At 42.7% G+C, this 17,654-nt stretch overlaps 1 protein-coding gene across 1 annotated transcript in view; it reads left to right on the top strand.

Annotated features, from left to right (window-relative positions):
• C22H3orf49 (chromosome 22 C3orf49 homolog) overlaps positions 1-17,654 on the top strand; it is a 97,650-nt gene that overhangs the window by 78,176 nt on the left and 1,820 nt on the right. The window contains 7 exon segments of the mRNA XM_070359806.1: positions 1,197-1,298; positions 5,434-5,601; positions 8,522-8,705; positions 10,727-10,752; positions 10,755-11,048; positions 14,626-14,727; positions 14,730-14,749. Coding sequence (XP_070215907.1) covers positions 8,581-8,705; positions 10,727-10,752; positions 10,755-11,048; positions 14,626-14,727; positions 14,730-14,749 — 567 coding nt within the window. The 5' untranslated portion in view covers positions 1,197-1,298; positions 5,434-5,601; positions 8,522-8,580.

The following is a 17,654-nucleotide window of genomic DNA, read 5'->3' as shown; positions in this document are numbered from 1 at the left end:
TTTAATTTCTGCTCATTGATTTCCCTCTGGAACAGCATGTCAAAGTCTTACTCAATTTTTTCTCTATAGCTGAAATTTGCACTCCACAAGGGATGTATGTGTATCCTGGGGTGGGGACTGTGGTTGCTTAGCAAAATACAATGCTTGGGGTCTGGGATAGAATAATGACCCCACCCCACGGATACCCATTTCCTGATCCCCAGAACCTTTGAATATGTTACGTTACATAGCAAAAGTGGTTACATTGCCAACAAGATTAAGTTAGGGATCTTGAAATAGAGAGATGGACCTGGGTTATCTGGCTCAGATCCATGTAGGCAAAAGGATCCTTGAAAGTAGCAGAGGGAGACAGAAAAAGAAATCAGGAGATAGGACGAAAGGTCAGAAAGACGTAAGTTGCTGGCTTTAACGTGGAGGAAGGGGGTGACCAGCGGAGGAAGGGGGTGGCCTCTAGAAACTAGAAGAGGTAAGGAAATGAGTACAGCCCTTGAGAGTCCAGAGGAAAATCCAGTCCTGCCAATACTTTAATTTTAGCCCAGTGAGACCCATGCCAGACTTCTAACTGGAGAACTGTAAAGTCATATATCTATGCTGTCTTAAGGCACTTCCAAGTTTGTGATAATTTGTTACAGCAGTCATGCTAATTCAGGGGTTCTTTGGGTTATGTTAGAAAATACCAACATGTACCTTTTACAGGATTGAGCAACTCGAAGTGGAGGTGACAACATGATAAAAGACAACATGAAGTCAGGTAACACCATGCTTTTTCTCAAAATCCTATGACAGCTTTTCATCTCACACAGAGTGAAAGCCAAGTTTATATGCTGGCCTCCAAGCCCCACAGGATAGATGAGTCTTCCTTCATTTATCTGGCTTCATATTCCTCCACTCTTGCCCTTACTCCCTCTGCTTGATCCACATAAACCTTTCTGTTCCCTAAACACATCAAGCAGGTCCTGCCTCGGGGCCTTTGCCTTGACTGCACTCCCTGTCCAAATGCATCTTCCCTGGATCAACACAGCTCCTGTGGACTCATTTCCTTTTAGGACCCTGATATAATGTCCTCGTATCAGAGAGGTCTTCCCAGGCCAGCCTTGCACAAAAATAGCATTATGTCCTACCCCTGCAGGTGAAAAGTTTTAAATTTTATATATATTATTTCCTTATTTTTTGTCATATTATACATTTACTTTCAGCTTCCTCTCCCGCCATGTCAAATACAGGCTGCATGAATTTGGGGATTTTCATCTGTTAGATCCCTGCTATGTCACCAGGAAGAAGAACAGTGTCTGGCCATGGTAGGCACTTAAGAAATATTTGCTGAATGAATAAGTGAATAAATGTATGAAGAAAATGATTTAAAATTTGGATAATTAAATTTTAAATTCTTGAGTTTGATTTCTTAGTTTAATGTAATACATGCTCACTTTAAAAAAAAATAAAACAATATAAAGTATATAAAATGAGCATCTTTAAACCTTCTAGTTATTCCTCCTCATGTCTGCTGCTCTATCACCATTTTCAGTCCCAATCTCCAAAAACACATACTGTTAACTCTTTGGTGTATATTCTTCCAGTACATCCTATGCCAGCTTGCATGTGAATATAGTTTTTTTTTTTTAAAGAATCTTCTTGTAGTCACAGTTTTAGGACATCCTGTCTCCACTCCATAGTACACTGAATTATCTTTTTATTTGCACATCAGAACAGATCTGCCTCCTCCTTTTCATGGCTCCAATGGCCATATTATGTCTGTGTCTACAGACACAGTGTTTACTCTCCTATTGATGGCCATATAGGCTGCCTCTAGTTTTTGCTCTTACAAATAAACCTACATATATCTTTCCATCATTCTATGAGTATTTCTGTAGAATAAATTCCCAGAAGTAACACACTGGCTCTGAGACAATACAGACATCACATGCTGGTAGATGTTGCCAAACTGCCCTCCAAAGGACTTGTACCAGTCTACACTGATCTCAGCTGCATCTGAGAGGACATTTGAACTGAAACCGACTTTCTAATGGGGCACAGCCTAGAGTACTTGACAACTTCGCAAGAGTTCAAGTTATTAAAGACCGTCAAAGCAAACCAAATGTTTATCCTCAGAGGTACACGATGAGTCTACAGTTACAGATAGACTGGGGCAGAAATCAATACAAAAAGCACCTGAAAAAAAGACATCCTTCCTTGAAAAGCCTCTTACCACTTCAGAGACACTATGCCCCAGCCCCAGCCTTCCCAGACCGCTAGGAAGTGGCAGCCTCTAGGTAAGGAGTCCTTGGGTGAAGCATTCTGTCTCTAGGTGCCCAGTATATACTTCCTTGTGGAACAGTACTTGCTAAGTGACCTGTAAAATGTTACCTTCTTCTCTCAAGTGGGCAAAAGCTCCAGTAAGGAGATGTGCTCAAGCAAAAAGGAAAATGTCCCCAATTCATATTTCTCTACATGAAAGACCTCCTAAGCCCTGGTCAGTCTTGGGTGAGTTGACTGAGTGAGGATTCTTCACCTTATTAGAGCATTCATTTTCAAAGGGATTCCATTTTTAAATGACTCCACTAAGATAAAGGCTTCCCTCATACCTCAGTCAGTAAAGAATCTACCTGCAATGCAGGAGACCCAGGTTCAATCCCTGGGCATGATGATCCGCTAGAGGAGGGCGTGGCAACCCACTCCAGTACTCTTGCTGGGGGGAAATCCTGTGGACAGAGGAGCCTGCTGGGCTACAGTCCATGGGGTTGCAAGTGGAACACGACTTAGCGACTAAACCACAGCACCACTAAGTACATCATCCTGCCTGTTCTATGCGTTTCAGTTCAATTCAGTTCAGTCACTCAGTCGTGTCCGACTCTTGTGACCCCATGGACTGCAGCACACCAGACTTCCCTGTCCATCACCAACTCCCGGAGCTTGCTCAAACTCATGTCCATAGAGTCAGTGATGCCATCCAACCATCTCATCCTCTGTCGTCCCCTTCTCCTCCATCTTCAATCTTTCCCAGCATCAGGGTCTTTTCAAATGAGTCAGTCCCTCTCATCAGGTGGCCAAAGTACTGGAGCTCCAGCTTCAGCATCAGTCCTTCCAATGAATATTCAGGACTGATTTGCTTTAGGATTGACTGGTTTGATCTCCTTACTGTCCAAGAGACTCTCAAAAGTCTCTGTGTTTATCACACCCAAATTTGAAGTAAGACCTGGAATCTCTGCTTACCAAGTTTTTGAGAATTTACACATTCATAGGTAAGTTTAGTACGAAACCAGATAGAGATGAGATGCAAAAACAATGCAATAACTAGCCCAAAGGCAATAGAATGCAAGTTAATACATTTAAGTTAAAACTTGGAGTGGGGGAAAAAAACTTGGAGGAGGATGGGAATCAGCTTTGGGACCACAGATAGGAAAGATCTGCCTGACTGAATGGAGAGTCTACATAAAAAGACCTTTGGAGTTAGCAAATAGGTGACCCACAAGCTAAATAGGACTTGCAGACCACATTTTTAAATGCTGGAAGAGCCTTAACAATTTGAAGTTCATTAGCATTTGATTGGTCCAGCATTCCACACTTTACCAAAGGTGCTTCCCCTCCTTGCTACACCCTGCAGCTTCTCACATTTACCTGCCTGACCACACAAGCTTCTCTTTTGCAACTGTTGTTATGGTTACCTAAATAGGATCATGTGATCTCAGATCTGTTAGAAGGATAGAATAGAAGGATAATGTTAAGAACAGGGAGATTGTGTTTCGACCAGGCTTTGCCCTGCTCTGGCTTTTGAAAGGGATGTTTACCAATGTCTAGGGAGTGATCCTGGGAGAAGGCAATGGCAACCCACTCCAGTTCTCTTGCCTGGAAAATCCCATGGGCAGAGGAGCCTGGTGGGCTGCAGTCCATGGGGTCTCGAAGAGTTGGACACGACTAAGCGACTTCACTTTCACTTTTCACTTTCATGCATTGGAGAAGGAAATGACAACCCACTCCAGTGTTCTTGCCTGGAGAATCCCAGGGACGGGGGAGCCTGGTGGGCTGCCGTCTATGGGGTCGCACAGAGTCGGACATGACTGAAGCGACTTAGCAGCAGCAGCAGGGAGTGATCCTATGGGTTTGATGCCAAGCCATATCCCAAGGAGGGTTGGAAAGAAAAGTAGACTTATGGGGAACTCTTAAATCAGTGCACTTCTCTCTACCTCCATTACCCCTATTAAGTTAAACCACTCCAGGAACTTACCTGGCAGTCTAGTGGTTCAGACCCCATGTTTCCAAGGCAGGGGACACAGGTTTGATCCCTGGTTGGGGAACTGTAGATCCCACAAGCTGCACAGCACGGCCAAAAAAATTTTTTTAAGCCACTCCAGTCTCAGACTTGAGCTACTGCAACAAGCTAACTTCCCAGTCTAGTTTTTCCTGCTGTCTACTCACCACCACTTGACATCGAGTTCATTTCAGTATGATACTTCCTAAATATTCCTTGAATCTCTGCACATCTGTCTCACTCTATGCCTAACCACCAGCATCTCCATCCTGGATCAATTGCCTCTTCAGCCATCATACTATTTTCCAGTGCACATTGCAAGTGGCACACAGCAATCTTTTCTTTCTTCTTTCTTCTTTTTTCTTTAACTTCCTGACCATGCTACATGGCGGGCAGAATCTCAGTTTCCCAACAAGGGATCAAATCCACACCCTTGTCTTGAAAGTGCCGAGTCTTAACCACTGGACGGCCAGGGAAGACCCAGCAATCTTTTTAAAAGCAGAAACATAAGGTTGCCTTCCTTTGTCATCTGAATTCCCACCACCGTGGTCTCCTTCCTGCCCTCCAATCTGACCTAGTGCCCACCCACCTCAGAACTTTTGCTCTGGTCATTTTTCATCTTTGGAATACTTTGCTTTAGAACACAGATCCGACCCTAGTTTATGTCCTTTCCAAGGTGAAATGTCTCACCTCAACTACCACTGCCTTGAGAGGTCTTTTTTGATCACCCTGGTAGAAGCAGTCACTTGCTACACTGTTTTCCTAGTTTTTTCCTAGCATTCCTTGTCGGTGTCTGAACGCTGTATCAGTTTACTAACAAGTCTGGTATCTGTGCCCTCCGCTAGAGTGTAAATCTTAGGCAGGGGTTCCAGTTGCTTTGTTCAACACTGGATTCTCATTGCACAGAAGAAATACATATTGCCTAGCTCCTGTAACCCAACAGGACCCTCTGAGGCCTTCCCAGAATAGTCCCCAAGCCACATCCTCCACCTGCCTTTTGTCTGTAGAAAAGCTTTAGTCAAAGAGTAAGTTCAATCACAGAAGTGAGAAAAATGCAGAAAGAAAGGAAAACAGTCAAGCCAGACAAAATAATAATACTTTAGCCATTAAACAGGTCAGGAAACTTTATTTCTTCCCCAAGGACTATCGATAATATTCTCAGCTCAATCTTTTGAACTGTTTTGCAGGTACAGAAACCTCCACCGAGGGGAAGAAGATATTGTATGCTGCCCACAAGCATGTAGACCCCAGACTGATTGGAACCAGAAGGCTGATGATGCTGACTCCCAGTTACCTCACCACCAACCATTCAGAAGAATGCCCAGGAGCTGATCATGCCCTGTCGCTTTAACACTGTAAGACCCCCTCTGCCCACTCCAGGGTGGGACAGTCTTATGAGTGCTAGCTTGCTGTGGCCTCCTTTGCTGGGCAAAGCAATAGAGAGCCCTTCTCTCCCAGTTCACCCAAAATTCTGTCTCTGAGATTCAATTCAGCACTGGTACACAGAGGCTGGGTTTCAGCATCACTCCTCAAAAACTGTCATCAAATTCATACAGACAGAGTGCAGCCATCTCTTGGACTGGATGTAGCAATAACATTTTTTTCATTGTTGAGAGCTGTTGAATTCAGTCATTATCCCAAGAACTAAAAAGAGTTGGTTCTGAATTCAATTCAGAAATCAAAAGTTTTTTTTTTGTTTGTTTTGTTTTTTTAGATATTTGAAATGCAACTTTTACCCCCAAACAAAACAGAATTATCATTTGGCTTTATTTTTGCCCTTCAGTTATCTAATGTATAGGTTGGATGAATAAAGCATACACAGCTATAGGCTTTCTACTTACCTTCTGGGCTTGCATTAAAATGCTGTTCACCCTCATACCCTTCTCCTTAGCCCTTCCTATTTCTTATGCGCTCTTCTTCTGTACTGCAGACTTGTGTCCCTATTGTACAAAGAAATTGGGATATATATTTTCATGGTAATTCATTTTTGGAATTTTGTCACCTTATGTAGTGACTTCTTCCAAGATACTTTTTTCCAATTAAGAAAAATTCATGGAAACAGAGAAGTTATTAGGAGTTATTGTTTAATGGGTTTTCAATTTCAGTTTTGCAAGATAAAGTTCTGAAGATGCTGGTGGTGATGGTTGCACAACAATATGAACACACTTAAAAATGGTAAATTTTATATAATGTATTGGAGAAGGAAATGGCAACCCACTCCACTATTCTTGCCTGGAGAATCCTGTGGACAGAGGATCCTGGTGGGCTGCTGTCCATGGAATTGCACAGAGTTAGACACGACTGAAGCAACTTAGCATTCACGCATGCATTGGAAAATGAAATGGCAACCCACTCCAGTATTCTTACCTGGAGAATCCCAGGGATGGAGGAGCCTGGTGGGCTGCTGTCTATGGGGTCACACAGAATTGAGCATGACTGAAGCGACTTAGCAGCATATAATATATATTTTACCACAATTAAAAAATTTTAATTTGTCTTTAATTTTAATGATTAAAAAACCCTCATCAGATCAGATCAGTCGCTCAGTCGTGTCCGACTGTTTGCAACCCCATGAATCGCAGCATGCCAGGCCTCCCTGTCCATCACCAACTCCCGGAGTTCACTCAGACTCACGTCCATCGAGTCAGTGATGCCATCCAGCCATCTCATCCTCTGTCGTCCCCTTCTCCTCTTGCCCCCAATCCCTCCCAGCATCAGAGTCTTTTCCAATGAGTCAACTCTTCACATGAGGTGGCCAAAGTACTGGAGTTCAACCCTCATAACTTTCCATTATTCTGAAGATCCAAAATAATGTTACAACTTTCAGTTGTTCTGTAGGATCCAGCCGGCTTGGCCCTGCCTGTCTCTCCAGCTTATCACATACATTGCCTCTTCGCTGTAGCCACCCTGACTAAGTTTTCAAAGACATCAGACTCCTTCCACCTCAGGGCTCTGGTGCCTGCTGATTAATCTGCCAGGAGCAGACAAATCCTCATGCAAGTAACCCTTTTTTATTTTGTTGAGCTCTCTGGCCCAATGCAGAGAAGGCAATGGCACCCCACTCCAGTACTCTTGCCTGGAAAATCCCATGGACAGAGGAGCCTGGTGGGCTGCAGTCCATGGGGTCGCTAAGAGTTGGACACGACTGAGCCACTTCACTTTCACTTTTCACGTTCATGCTTTGGAGAAGGAAATGGCAACCCACTCCAGTGTTCTTGCCTGGAGAATCCCAGGGACGGCAGAGCCTGGCGGGCTGCCGTCTATGGGGTCGCACAGAGTCGGACATGACTGAAGCGACTTAGCAGCAGCCCCAGTAGCAGCTGGCCCGATGACCTCATCAGGCAGAACTGCTGCAACAAAATCTGCATTTTAACAAGATCCCCAGGTAATTTGTGTACACATGGAAGTTTGAGAGTCCAGCTCCAGATGACTGATGAGTACAAACACAGAAAACAATAATCATTATATCCCCCAACACTTTTCAGGAGTTTTCCTTCTTAACTTCTAGTTAGTTCAGACTGAAAAACTCAAAGGGCCAGAAGGGGATGGGAATAAACCCTAGTGTCTGCTGCCACCTTGTGGTGAGAAGTTCCAACCCAGCGAGAATTTGCTCTCCTCCAGGAAATAAAGTGAAGTGGCTCAGTCGTGTCCGACTCTTAGTGACCCCATGGACAGCAGCCTACCAGGCTCCTCTGTCCATGGGATTTTCTAGGCAAGAGTACTGGAGTGGGGTGCCAGGAAATAAACCAAATGTCAAAAGGGAGGGGTGGGCTCAACTTTCTCAGCCATGTGTTTTGAGAGATCACTACAAAATAGCCCAAGGGGTGTACTGTGAGAAAGCCAAATAAAAACTGGACAGAGAGCATTCATCAGTTCCACATGAAAGATCTAACAAAAGCTGGGATCATTGGAATTAGTGTTGGTGGTCTCAGTTCTTTCCTCTTTGGAATGCAGACATGCACATTTGAATGTGATCATCAGTTGGTGTGTGATTATTTTATTACCAACCCAAATGGCAGTGGTTAGACAAGCAGGTCACCTATTCACATCTGCTTTGCCCTGGAGTCCGCAACACGACTGGGAATTTCCCACTGCTCTGTCAACTGCATCATTGATGACCTCTGTAAAGTGGTAAACAAGGCTGGTCCCACAAATGATGTCTGTAACACCTGGAAGGGAATAAGGAAGCACTTCCAAAAATTTTCCTACATACTTTACCCCCAAAGAGCCCAGGAGTTAAAAGCGCCTCGGTCACTGGATGATTTTGTTTTGTAGTTTGTGAGCCTAAGAGCTAAAGAAATTAACAACAGCTACTGCAGGTGAGGTTGACAGCAATGGATCGCCCTCACCTATGTACTCCAGAGCGCTTTAAGGTTGCTTACGAAAGAGCTGGCCAGTACCGAAGATTTCAGCAGCCCAGAAAGAGAAGCGACTCATTCAAAAGGAAAGGGATTGAAAGGTAGGAAACTGGGACTCATTTTCTTCTCTCTTCAGTGAGATGCTTTGGATTTTGCATTAAACAATATTCACTGTGCTGATTAGAAAAAAGTAGCATGTTTTCAAGCACTGCATTTAGAAATGAAGGCTCCATATGGATTAGAGGGAGCAGAGACAGCATATATAGACAGCATATATACATTGGCTCAGGGAATCTAGTATCATGATGGAAGCCTCGTTTTGTGATCAGAAAAGTCTTCATTGTAATGGGAAAACCTTTCCTTTCTACCTGAACTTGAGATTTAATGTCACATATGATATTAAAATTAGTAGATACTAAGTTGATATTTCAGCCTCACAGTTTTAGACAGCAAATACTATTATTTTGAAAAATCAATAGTGCATTTTTCAAAATAAGTCCATGATCAGTGCTCTCTCCATTCCCCTTTCCAGCAATTTGGGCTGTTGTAATGTGTACTAATTATGTTTTACCCATGTGCATGCTCTTTAATGTAACCTAAAAACTGTCTTATACCTCTTATTTCTTGTTAGTGGCAAAACCATGAAGACAAGCATGGAATACTCCAAATGTAATACATTTTAATTTGGAAAGGCAGTGAGATGATTGTTTTCCAATTTGGGGAGTATTCTTTTTTACCAGATTTATGAGCAATAGCTCAGATAGGTAGAAAAGAGTCGTTTTCATGAGGCCTGAAGTATCAAAGACCAGACTTCTGAACTTCCATGGGCAAAATGAAATTTTGCAGAGATTTCCACTTCCAATAAAAAATAGGGGTTAAAAGGAGAGGTAATACAACCAAATAAATTCATAACCAACCAAGATACTTAAAAGGTTAGGAAAGAAAAGATTCTTTTCATAACAGCAAATCATCTTATTAATTATGTTATAAATAGATTGGGAATGAGGGTGAGGGGATGGGACTAGGAGATACATTTTGGAGATTCAGAAACTGCTTAGAGGTGGGCTTTTTACTTGATGGGGGTTGCATGGATGACCTTGGGGGTTCCTGAGCCTCCTACATTGTATTCCCGTGTGTGTGTGTATTTATGGTAGTAGAAACTGATGGTTTTATTAAAAGTTCTCCTAAGAGTCCATGGGAGATTAATCCTAGCCCATAAATGATTTTTTATCTCGAAATAGAAGACTGGTTTTTAAAAATCCCTGGAATTTTATGGATATTATTGCTTTGGATGAAACTAACATCAAAATAGTTAATCAAGGAAGAATATTAGGTAAATAAGGGTATCATGGAACAGGTGATACTCACTTAGCACAGAAGCTAACAGAATAGACTTTGGGGTCAGATTATCTGGGCATAAGTTATTTAAGCTTTCCAAGTTTTAATTTCCTCATTTGTAAAATGGAGATAATAGTAAGAGGATTAAAATATGTAATACATATGAAAGAACTTAGATGAGTGTTTAGCACATAAAAGTCTACTAAGAAATATTACCTATTTTATTACTAAAATGATGAAGATATTATTTATTTGGAATTTTTGAAATATGCATTTATAATTACTTTCTCTAAATCAGTATTCTGCATAAAATGCAGCATTTATAGGACCTTGGAGAATATATTTTGTATTATCTACCTTAGCAGGCACTCTCATGTCTCATCACATTTGGAACCATATTTTGAAGTCCAGCAAAAAAGAAATCTCAAACTGTGATTGAAATGAGATCACCAATTTGCCAATATGAGGTAATATATTCTAACAGTCACAAACCAAGATTAAAATCTGCATTCTATACTCCATCAATTAAATTAATCTCTCTGTGTCCCAGCTTACTCATTAGTAAACTGAAGAAGATTAAATGAGATAGTGGCCAGAATGCACTTCTAGAGTTCAGCAACAAAATATCAAGTATTTGCTTTGGCTTTGGATGTGATGCTTGGTCTTCAGTTTTCTTTTTTGGAACTGTATAATTTGTTCACATTTGCAGTTGATTTTCATGATTCCAATGTTTCATTTTTAACTCTTCAATTTCCTTAACACAAATTATTTTTCCTTTGTTCAGATGGCATGAAGCTGTGTCTACCAACTTAGTAAACAAAATGTATTGGTCCCCAGAGAGGAGTCATCCAGTGTTAGTGACATGGAATTTCACAAGAGCCAGCAAAATCAGAAGAAAAATTTGGTGAGGAAAGTGAAGAGTGTTTGGGGGAGGATGCTGTCACACACGTACAGAAGCAAGCCAGCAAGTGTCAACGAAGAGGGTGCCCCTAACCACAAGGAAACCCTCCTTCCAAATATACAGAGCCTTCTTCTTAGAATTGTCAAGGAGCTTCCATCGCCCAAGTTATTTACCAAACCAAGAATGAGAAAGGTCTCCCAGAATGGTAATCCAAGTCAACATATGGTCCAATGTCAAGGCCAAGAGAGAAAATGAAATAGGACAGCTTTTGTTGCTACCCACAGAATAGCATTTCTGGGGAGCTTGTCTGAAATGCAGAAGTTAAGGCCCCCACACAGGGCTACTGAGTCAGAATCTGCCTTTTAGAAAGATCCCCAGGGGATGTGTGTGTGTGTGTGTGTGTGTGTGTGTATACATCTTCAAAAACTCTGAATTAGATTACATTTGAGGTCACTCCCAGTCCAATTAATCAGTGGTCTCATCAGTCTAAAACTACTTTTCATTTAAATATTAAATGTGTACATAGGTGTGTGTATATATATATACACACATACATATACACATATCTTAGAAAATCAAACCAAAGTGGAATTTTCTGGTTTTGTTTCTGGAGAAAGAAGTGAGGCAGATTTTCAAATGGCTGCTTCCAAAAGACGAAGGTGTGGGGAGAATTCTATTTTAAAAATGTATGATTGGTAAGTCGTAAAGGAAATTTTATTTTATTATATCTACTTCCCACATACTTTGTGAAGAATTGGCGTTTGAACTGTTGACAGTTTCTTCTGTGACATGGTAATGACGTTTGGTGGGGGGTCTTGTGAGTGATGACTACTATTTGCATTCTCCTTTTTAAAATTGATAGACTTTTTTGTAGAGCCGTTTTAGGTAAACTGGAAAAATTGAGTGGAAAATACAGAAATTTCCTCTATGCCTCCCTCTCCTTACCCCACCCACACAATTTCCTCTATTATGAACTTCTTGCCTTAGTACAGTACACTTGTTAGTCGATGAGCCAATATTAACATATTATTATTAACACTGGTCCCTAGATTACGTATCACCGACTCGATGGCCGTGAGTCTGAGTGAACTCCGGGAGTTGGTGATGGACAGGGAGGCCTGGGGTGCTGCGATTCATGGGGTTGCAAAGAGTCAGACATGACTGAGCGGCTGAACTGAACTGAACTGATAGTTTACACTGGGCTTCCCTGGTGGCTAAGTTAGTAAAGAATCCACCTGCGGTGCAGGAGACCCAGGTGTGATCCCTAACTTGGAGAAGAAATGGCAATCCACTCCAATATTCTTGCCTGGAGAATCCCATGGACAGAGGAGTCTGGCAGGCTACAGTCCATGGGGTCACAAGAGTTGGACACAACTTAGCGAGTACACAGCCACCATGGTTCACATTAGGATTCACTCTTTGCCCCCCACAGTTCCGTGGGTTTGAAAAACCCACCATGTAACGTGTCTCTCGTTACAATACCATACAGCAGAGCTTCAGTGCCATAAATACCCTTTGTATGTTCCTAGTGTCCTTTACAGTACAGCATTCAGAAATATATAGAATACTTACGTATATGTAGGTGATTCATACGTATCTTCAAATTTCACATCATGATAAGGCTGCACACCTGGTAGATACTTTTTCCAGAAAAAACAAAAACTGATGGCCTCCAGCTGACGCATTGCCCTTTCAAACAAACTCTCTTTTCTGGAAAAAAGACAACTAATACAAGCATCCAATCATCTAGCAATTACCTGGCATAGACTGACCTGCCTGTTTCTGTTGAAAACAGCAAAGAGGGCACAGTCCTCTACGGACGGGGCTGGAGTTGGAGAGTCCAGTGGAAAACAGAGGACCAGAACCTGCTACCACATCCCACGCGTTGGCTTATTTTTATCATAGCTTAAATAACAAATCTCTACACTAAGATTTCTCCAAGAAACTCGCCCAGCTTTCAGGCTGCAGCTCAAACATTCTGACTCTCAACTGTGGCCGAAAGACAGTTGCTCGTCCCTGTTGATCCTCATTAGACTTTAAAACAAATATGTAGTAAATACTTACTATGCGGCAGCCACGCTGTAAGGGATAGAGCAGCAGACAGTACAGGCATGGTCTCTGCCCTCCTTGAGTTACAGAGGGCATGGAGGGGCTGCAGATATTTACCTCTGATGCAAAGAAAAAGCACAGGCTAGGGTGGGTACACGTCATCGATGCTGACTTTAGGGGAGGGGGCTCGAGAAAGCCTCCCTAACGAACGAACAACTCAGATGAGACCGAAGGACAACTAGAGTTAGATAAGGAAAAAGTGGTGAGAACAGTTTTCCAGGAAGAGGGTAGAGCATGTTCAAGTCCCAACGTCAAGAGAGCACTGGGCATAATTAAGGAATGAAAGTAATCCAGCCAGGGAGAGTCTGCTGAATAAGGTGATGAGGGTGTTTGTAAATCATGTTAAGAAATTTTAACTCTTCCTAAGGGTGGTGAGATACTTTCAAGCTGGGGATGTATATGATTTGAAGGGCATTTTTTAAAGGTAGCTCAGACTGCAGCATAGAGACTGGATTGGAGGAGGGTAAGATCTGATGCAGGAGGAATAAACAGGCTCTTGCATTCATCCAAGGCAAGGGATAATTTTAGCTGGGGCTAGTCGTGGCAGTGCGGGTGGTGAGGTTGAAGAGGATGTTTAGTGGCAGGAGGTGCAAGATTTGGGCAAGAGCTGACAGTGGAGGGTGGGGGAGAAAGGAGCGTCCCCCTAGGTTGAGCATCCACTTTGAATTTAGAGCCACCAGTCCCTGAGCTGAGGAGCCATGATTCCTCAATGCAGTTATCGAGTGGCCTGAAGCAGATTAAATTGATTTTAGGTGCTGTGCATAGCATGAAAACACTGAAACATAGACCATGCTGCACACCTCGCTTTTCCCAGTGCCTTTTTGACCCCTTTCACTACATCAAGGAAAAAGTCTCATCTCCTTCCCTTTTTCTATCTTAATAAAAAAGGGAGTAGCCTCAAGTTTGCTGCCTTCCGTTGGCAATAACATGATTTTGGTTTTACCATACTAGTCTCAGTGTCTATGATACTGGTTTTTGATTTATGACAGTGTTTTAAGTTTCCTTTATGTTTATTGTGTTAAGAACTGATTTTTTTTTTAATGAAGATGCTTTTTTCCCTTATCTTTTGGCTGTGCCACATAGCCTGTGGGATCTGAGTTCCCTGACCAGGGATAGAACCCGAACCGCCTGCATTGGCAGTGAGGGCTCATAACACTGGACCACCAGAGAAGTCCCAAGAACTGAGCTGACAGAGAAAAATATTAAGGACTCTAGGATTCACAGGGCTCCTAGTATGTGGGAAAAACTGTTAAGAAGGTATGTGAATGACTGAGCCTTGAGCCACTTTGCTGCAGAGTACGCTTAAACTTGTCTTCAGTCAACAGCAAGTAGTCGTTGGATTGTTTTCTATGTTAGAGGGTACATTTTCTAATTCCACAAGTTACAGGGAAAAACAACAGAGGGCAAAAGTGAAGTCTCAACGACAGTTATCAACCACCTTGTCAAGATGGGTTGTGACTATGGAGGTCATGACCACAAGAAAAGGCCAAGTGTTCAAGAGAAAGTGTGAGATTCAGCAAAGCAAGTCCATTTTCAATTTTAACCCCGAAGAAAAAAAGCCACTGAAATCGCATGTGATGCTTGCTTTTCAGGAGACTTTCTAATAGAAAGCATATGTTTATTATTGTGATCCTTCACGACGGTCTGTTTTTTTCCCCCTCATTCCCTCTAAGCAACTACACAACTTGACGCTGTCGAAGCAGAGACAGAGGCAATAACCCAAGGAAGTACACTCCTCCGAGCCAGGAGAACCACCAAGCGTTTATCTGTGACATCATTCCTTCAGGAATGCAAAAGGTAAAATGCTAAAACAAACTTGCGTCTAAAGACTTACACGGAAGTCAACGTTCAGGGCTGTTGTAAAAACCAAGTTCTCTCCCGTTTAAAGCTGCCCTTTGTGTCTCCACTCCTAGCATTCAGGGCACAAGAAGTGGACTTGCCAGGTCTGATTCCTCTACTTCTGAGCTCGAATGGTTCAGCTTCTGCTATAATCTGGGCAACAGTAGGGGTTACAGCTTTAGATTGACTTGGTCAGCTGTTCAAATATCAAGTCTGTATATTAGCATCTGGCATATCATGCATGCTCTGTGGAAAGATATTCTCCAGACCAACCCCACAGAATTTCCACAAGGATGCAAACATTTGTCCACAACAGTAGCCATTAGCATGTGACTTTTAAGCCTTTGCATGTGGCTGGTTGTTGTTCAGTCCCTCAGTCATGTCCGACTCTTCACAAGCCTATGGACTGCAGCATGCCAGGCTCCTCTGTCCTTCACTGTCTCTGGGAGATTGCTCAAATTTATGTCCATTGAGTCCATGATGCTGCATAACCATCTCATCCTGTGTTACTCCCTCTCCTTTTGCCTTCAGTCTTTCCCAGCTAATGTGGCAGTATAACTGAGGAAGTGAATTTTACATTTCATTATAATTGAAATTAAAATACAAATAGAACGTGTGTATAGTATAGACAGTGCAACACTTGATGATCCAGGACACTCCAACCCAAAGCTTGTACTTATCTGTATTTAGATCAAGTTTGTGCCTAAATTGCCCATGCTATTTTTTAATAGAATCTGAAGTATTGTTTCTTCTGACATAATAAGCATTTATTAAAGCTAACTATGTTCCAAACCCTCTTCTAAGTGCTTTAAAAATATCAACTCAGATATTCCTTACAACAGCCCTGTAAAGTAGATAGCAATAGGTTACTACAATAAGTAGGATATGATTTTAGGGATGGCAATGAGAGGTTAAGTAATTGGCCCAGATAATCGGAAGAGCCGGGCTTCAAACCCAGGAAGATTTGACTCTACCAGTGCTTACTCCTAATTACTATGCTGTTCCTGCTGTGCTCAGTCGTGTTGACTTTTTCCGACCCCTTGGACTATAGCCCGCCAGGCTCTTTTGTCCATGGAATTCTCCAGGCAAGAATACTGGAGTGGGTTGTCATTTCCTTCTTCAGGTACTCTTCTCAACCCAGGGATTGAACCCAGATCTCCTGTGTTTCTGCATTGAAGGCAGACTCTTTACTGCGGAGAAGAGTAAAGCCCTGGGAAGCCCACTAATTACTATGCTAGGTTCTAATTGTACTGTCTATTATGGTAGCCACAGAGAAGGCAATGGCACTCCACTCCAGTACTCTTGCCTGGAAAATCCCATGGACGGAGCCTGGTGGGCTGCAGTCCATGGGGTCGCACAGAGTCGGACACGACTGAAGCGACTTAGCAGCATTATGGTAGCCAATAGTCACATGTGACTATTTACATTAATTAAAACTAAATAAAAAGAACAGTCCATTCCCTTCACTGCACTAGCTACATTTCATGTGTTCAGTTAACACATATGGCCAGTGGCTATGGTATTTGACAGCACAGATAAAGAACACTTTCATTTTTGTGGGAAGTTCTATTAAACAGCGCTGCTCTAGTGCACTGCCAGAGTGTACCAGTATTAGTTTTGAATTTTGCCTCTTGAGTGCTAGGTTCATATTTATCATATTCCTAATATGTGCTGGGCAGTTTCTACATTTGGGGGCTATAAAGGTGACCCAATGGCCCTTGTCCTGTTTCCATGGAACTTATAGTTTGATGGAGGAGACGGACATTAAACCATGGCACTGTTAGCTCTCAGAACATTCTCATATATTTGAATCAGTTGTCCACGTTTCGAAATTAGAATCGTTCAAACAAAAGTCTGGATTTTCAACTTCCTTTTGAAAAATAAGAGGATTTGGCAACATGGAGCCTGCAGCTCCTCCAGCAACAGCAGAGCTACACAGAGGCCACCCCCTTTGCAGGAGGCCCATTCTCTCCAGTCCATGCCAGACCAACTGAGCCTGTTTCTCAAAACCTGCCTGACCCTTCAAGACATTTGACTTTTTAATAATGGTATTCAATACACAGAAATAACTTAAGTAATTACCAAGCTAGTGCTTAGTAGGGGGAAAAAAAAAAAACAACACTGGGTTTTATGAGAGAGAAACAAGAGGAGTTGTGCTTTGGTTAGATTGGGGAAGGTTCTGCAACTGACACTGGAGCCGGGGTGAGCTGGCAGGGCTTCCCAGATAAAGAATCTGCCTGCCAATGCAGGAGATGCAAGTTCCATCCCTGGGTCGGGAAGAACCCCTGGAGGAGGAACAGCAACCCACTCCAGTATTTTTGCCTGGGAAATCCCAAGGACAGAGGAGCCTGGCGGGCTATAGCCCACGGGGTCACAAAAGAGTCAGACATAATTGAGTGACTGAGCATGCATGCAGGAGCCAGCAGGGCAGAGTTTCCACAGACTCATTTGTAAACTCGGGCAAAGGGCAAGACCCAAATGTGACTGCACATCCCACTTTGCGTAGGTCTCACAGTAGTCCTCATGGTAATTACTAAACACAGGGGAAGGAAGAGTGAACCTAGTAAGACTAAAAAGGCCATATTAGCCAGGAGCCACGACCTAGGAATGAGTTTTAATAGCACAGGTACTTGTAACCAGCAAGCCAGGGACCATGGGAAGGGTATCAGGCATGCAATGAAAAGAACCCAGAGCTTTCTTTTTTATGTTTGGAAACATGTCTGCCATGAAAATAAGGAAACCTGCAGAAAAGAGACCAGATTAGCAACTGGATCCAGTGATAATGAGCTTTCTGGGGCACTCGTCTACAACAGCTCCACACTCTGGCTGTGCTCAGCGGCTACAGAGGCAATTTCTTCTTCTT

The sequence above is a fragment of the Bos mutus genome, chromosome 22, assembly GCF_027580195.1.
Source record: "Bos mutus isolate GX-2022 chromosome 22, NWIPB_WYAK_1.1, whole genome shotgun sequence".
NCBI classification, from domain to species: Eukaryota; Metazoa; Chordata; class Mammalia; order Artiodactyla; family Bovidae; genus Bos; species Bos mutus.
The sequence above is the reverse complement of the archived record's forward strand: the minus strand, read 5'-3'. Positions and strand labels throughout refer to the sequence as shown.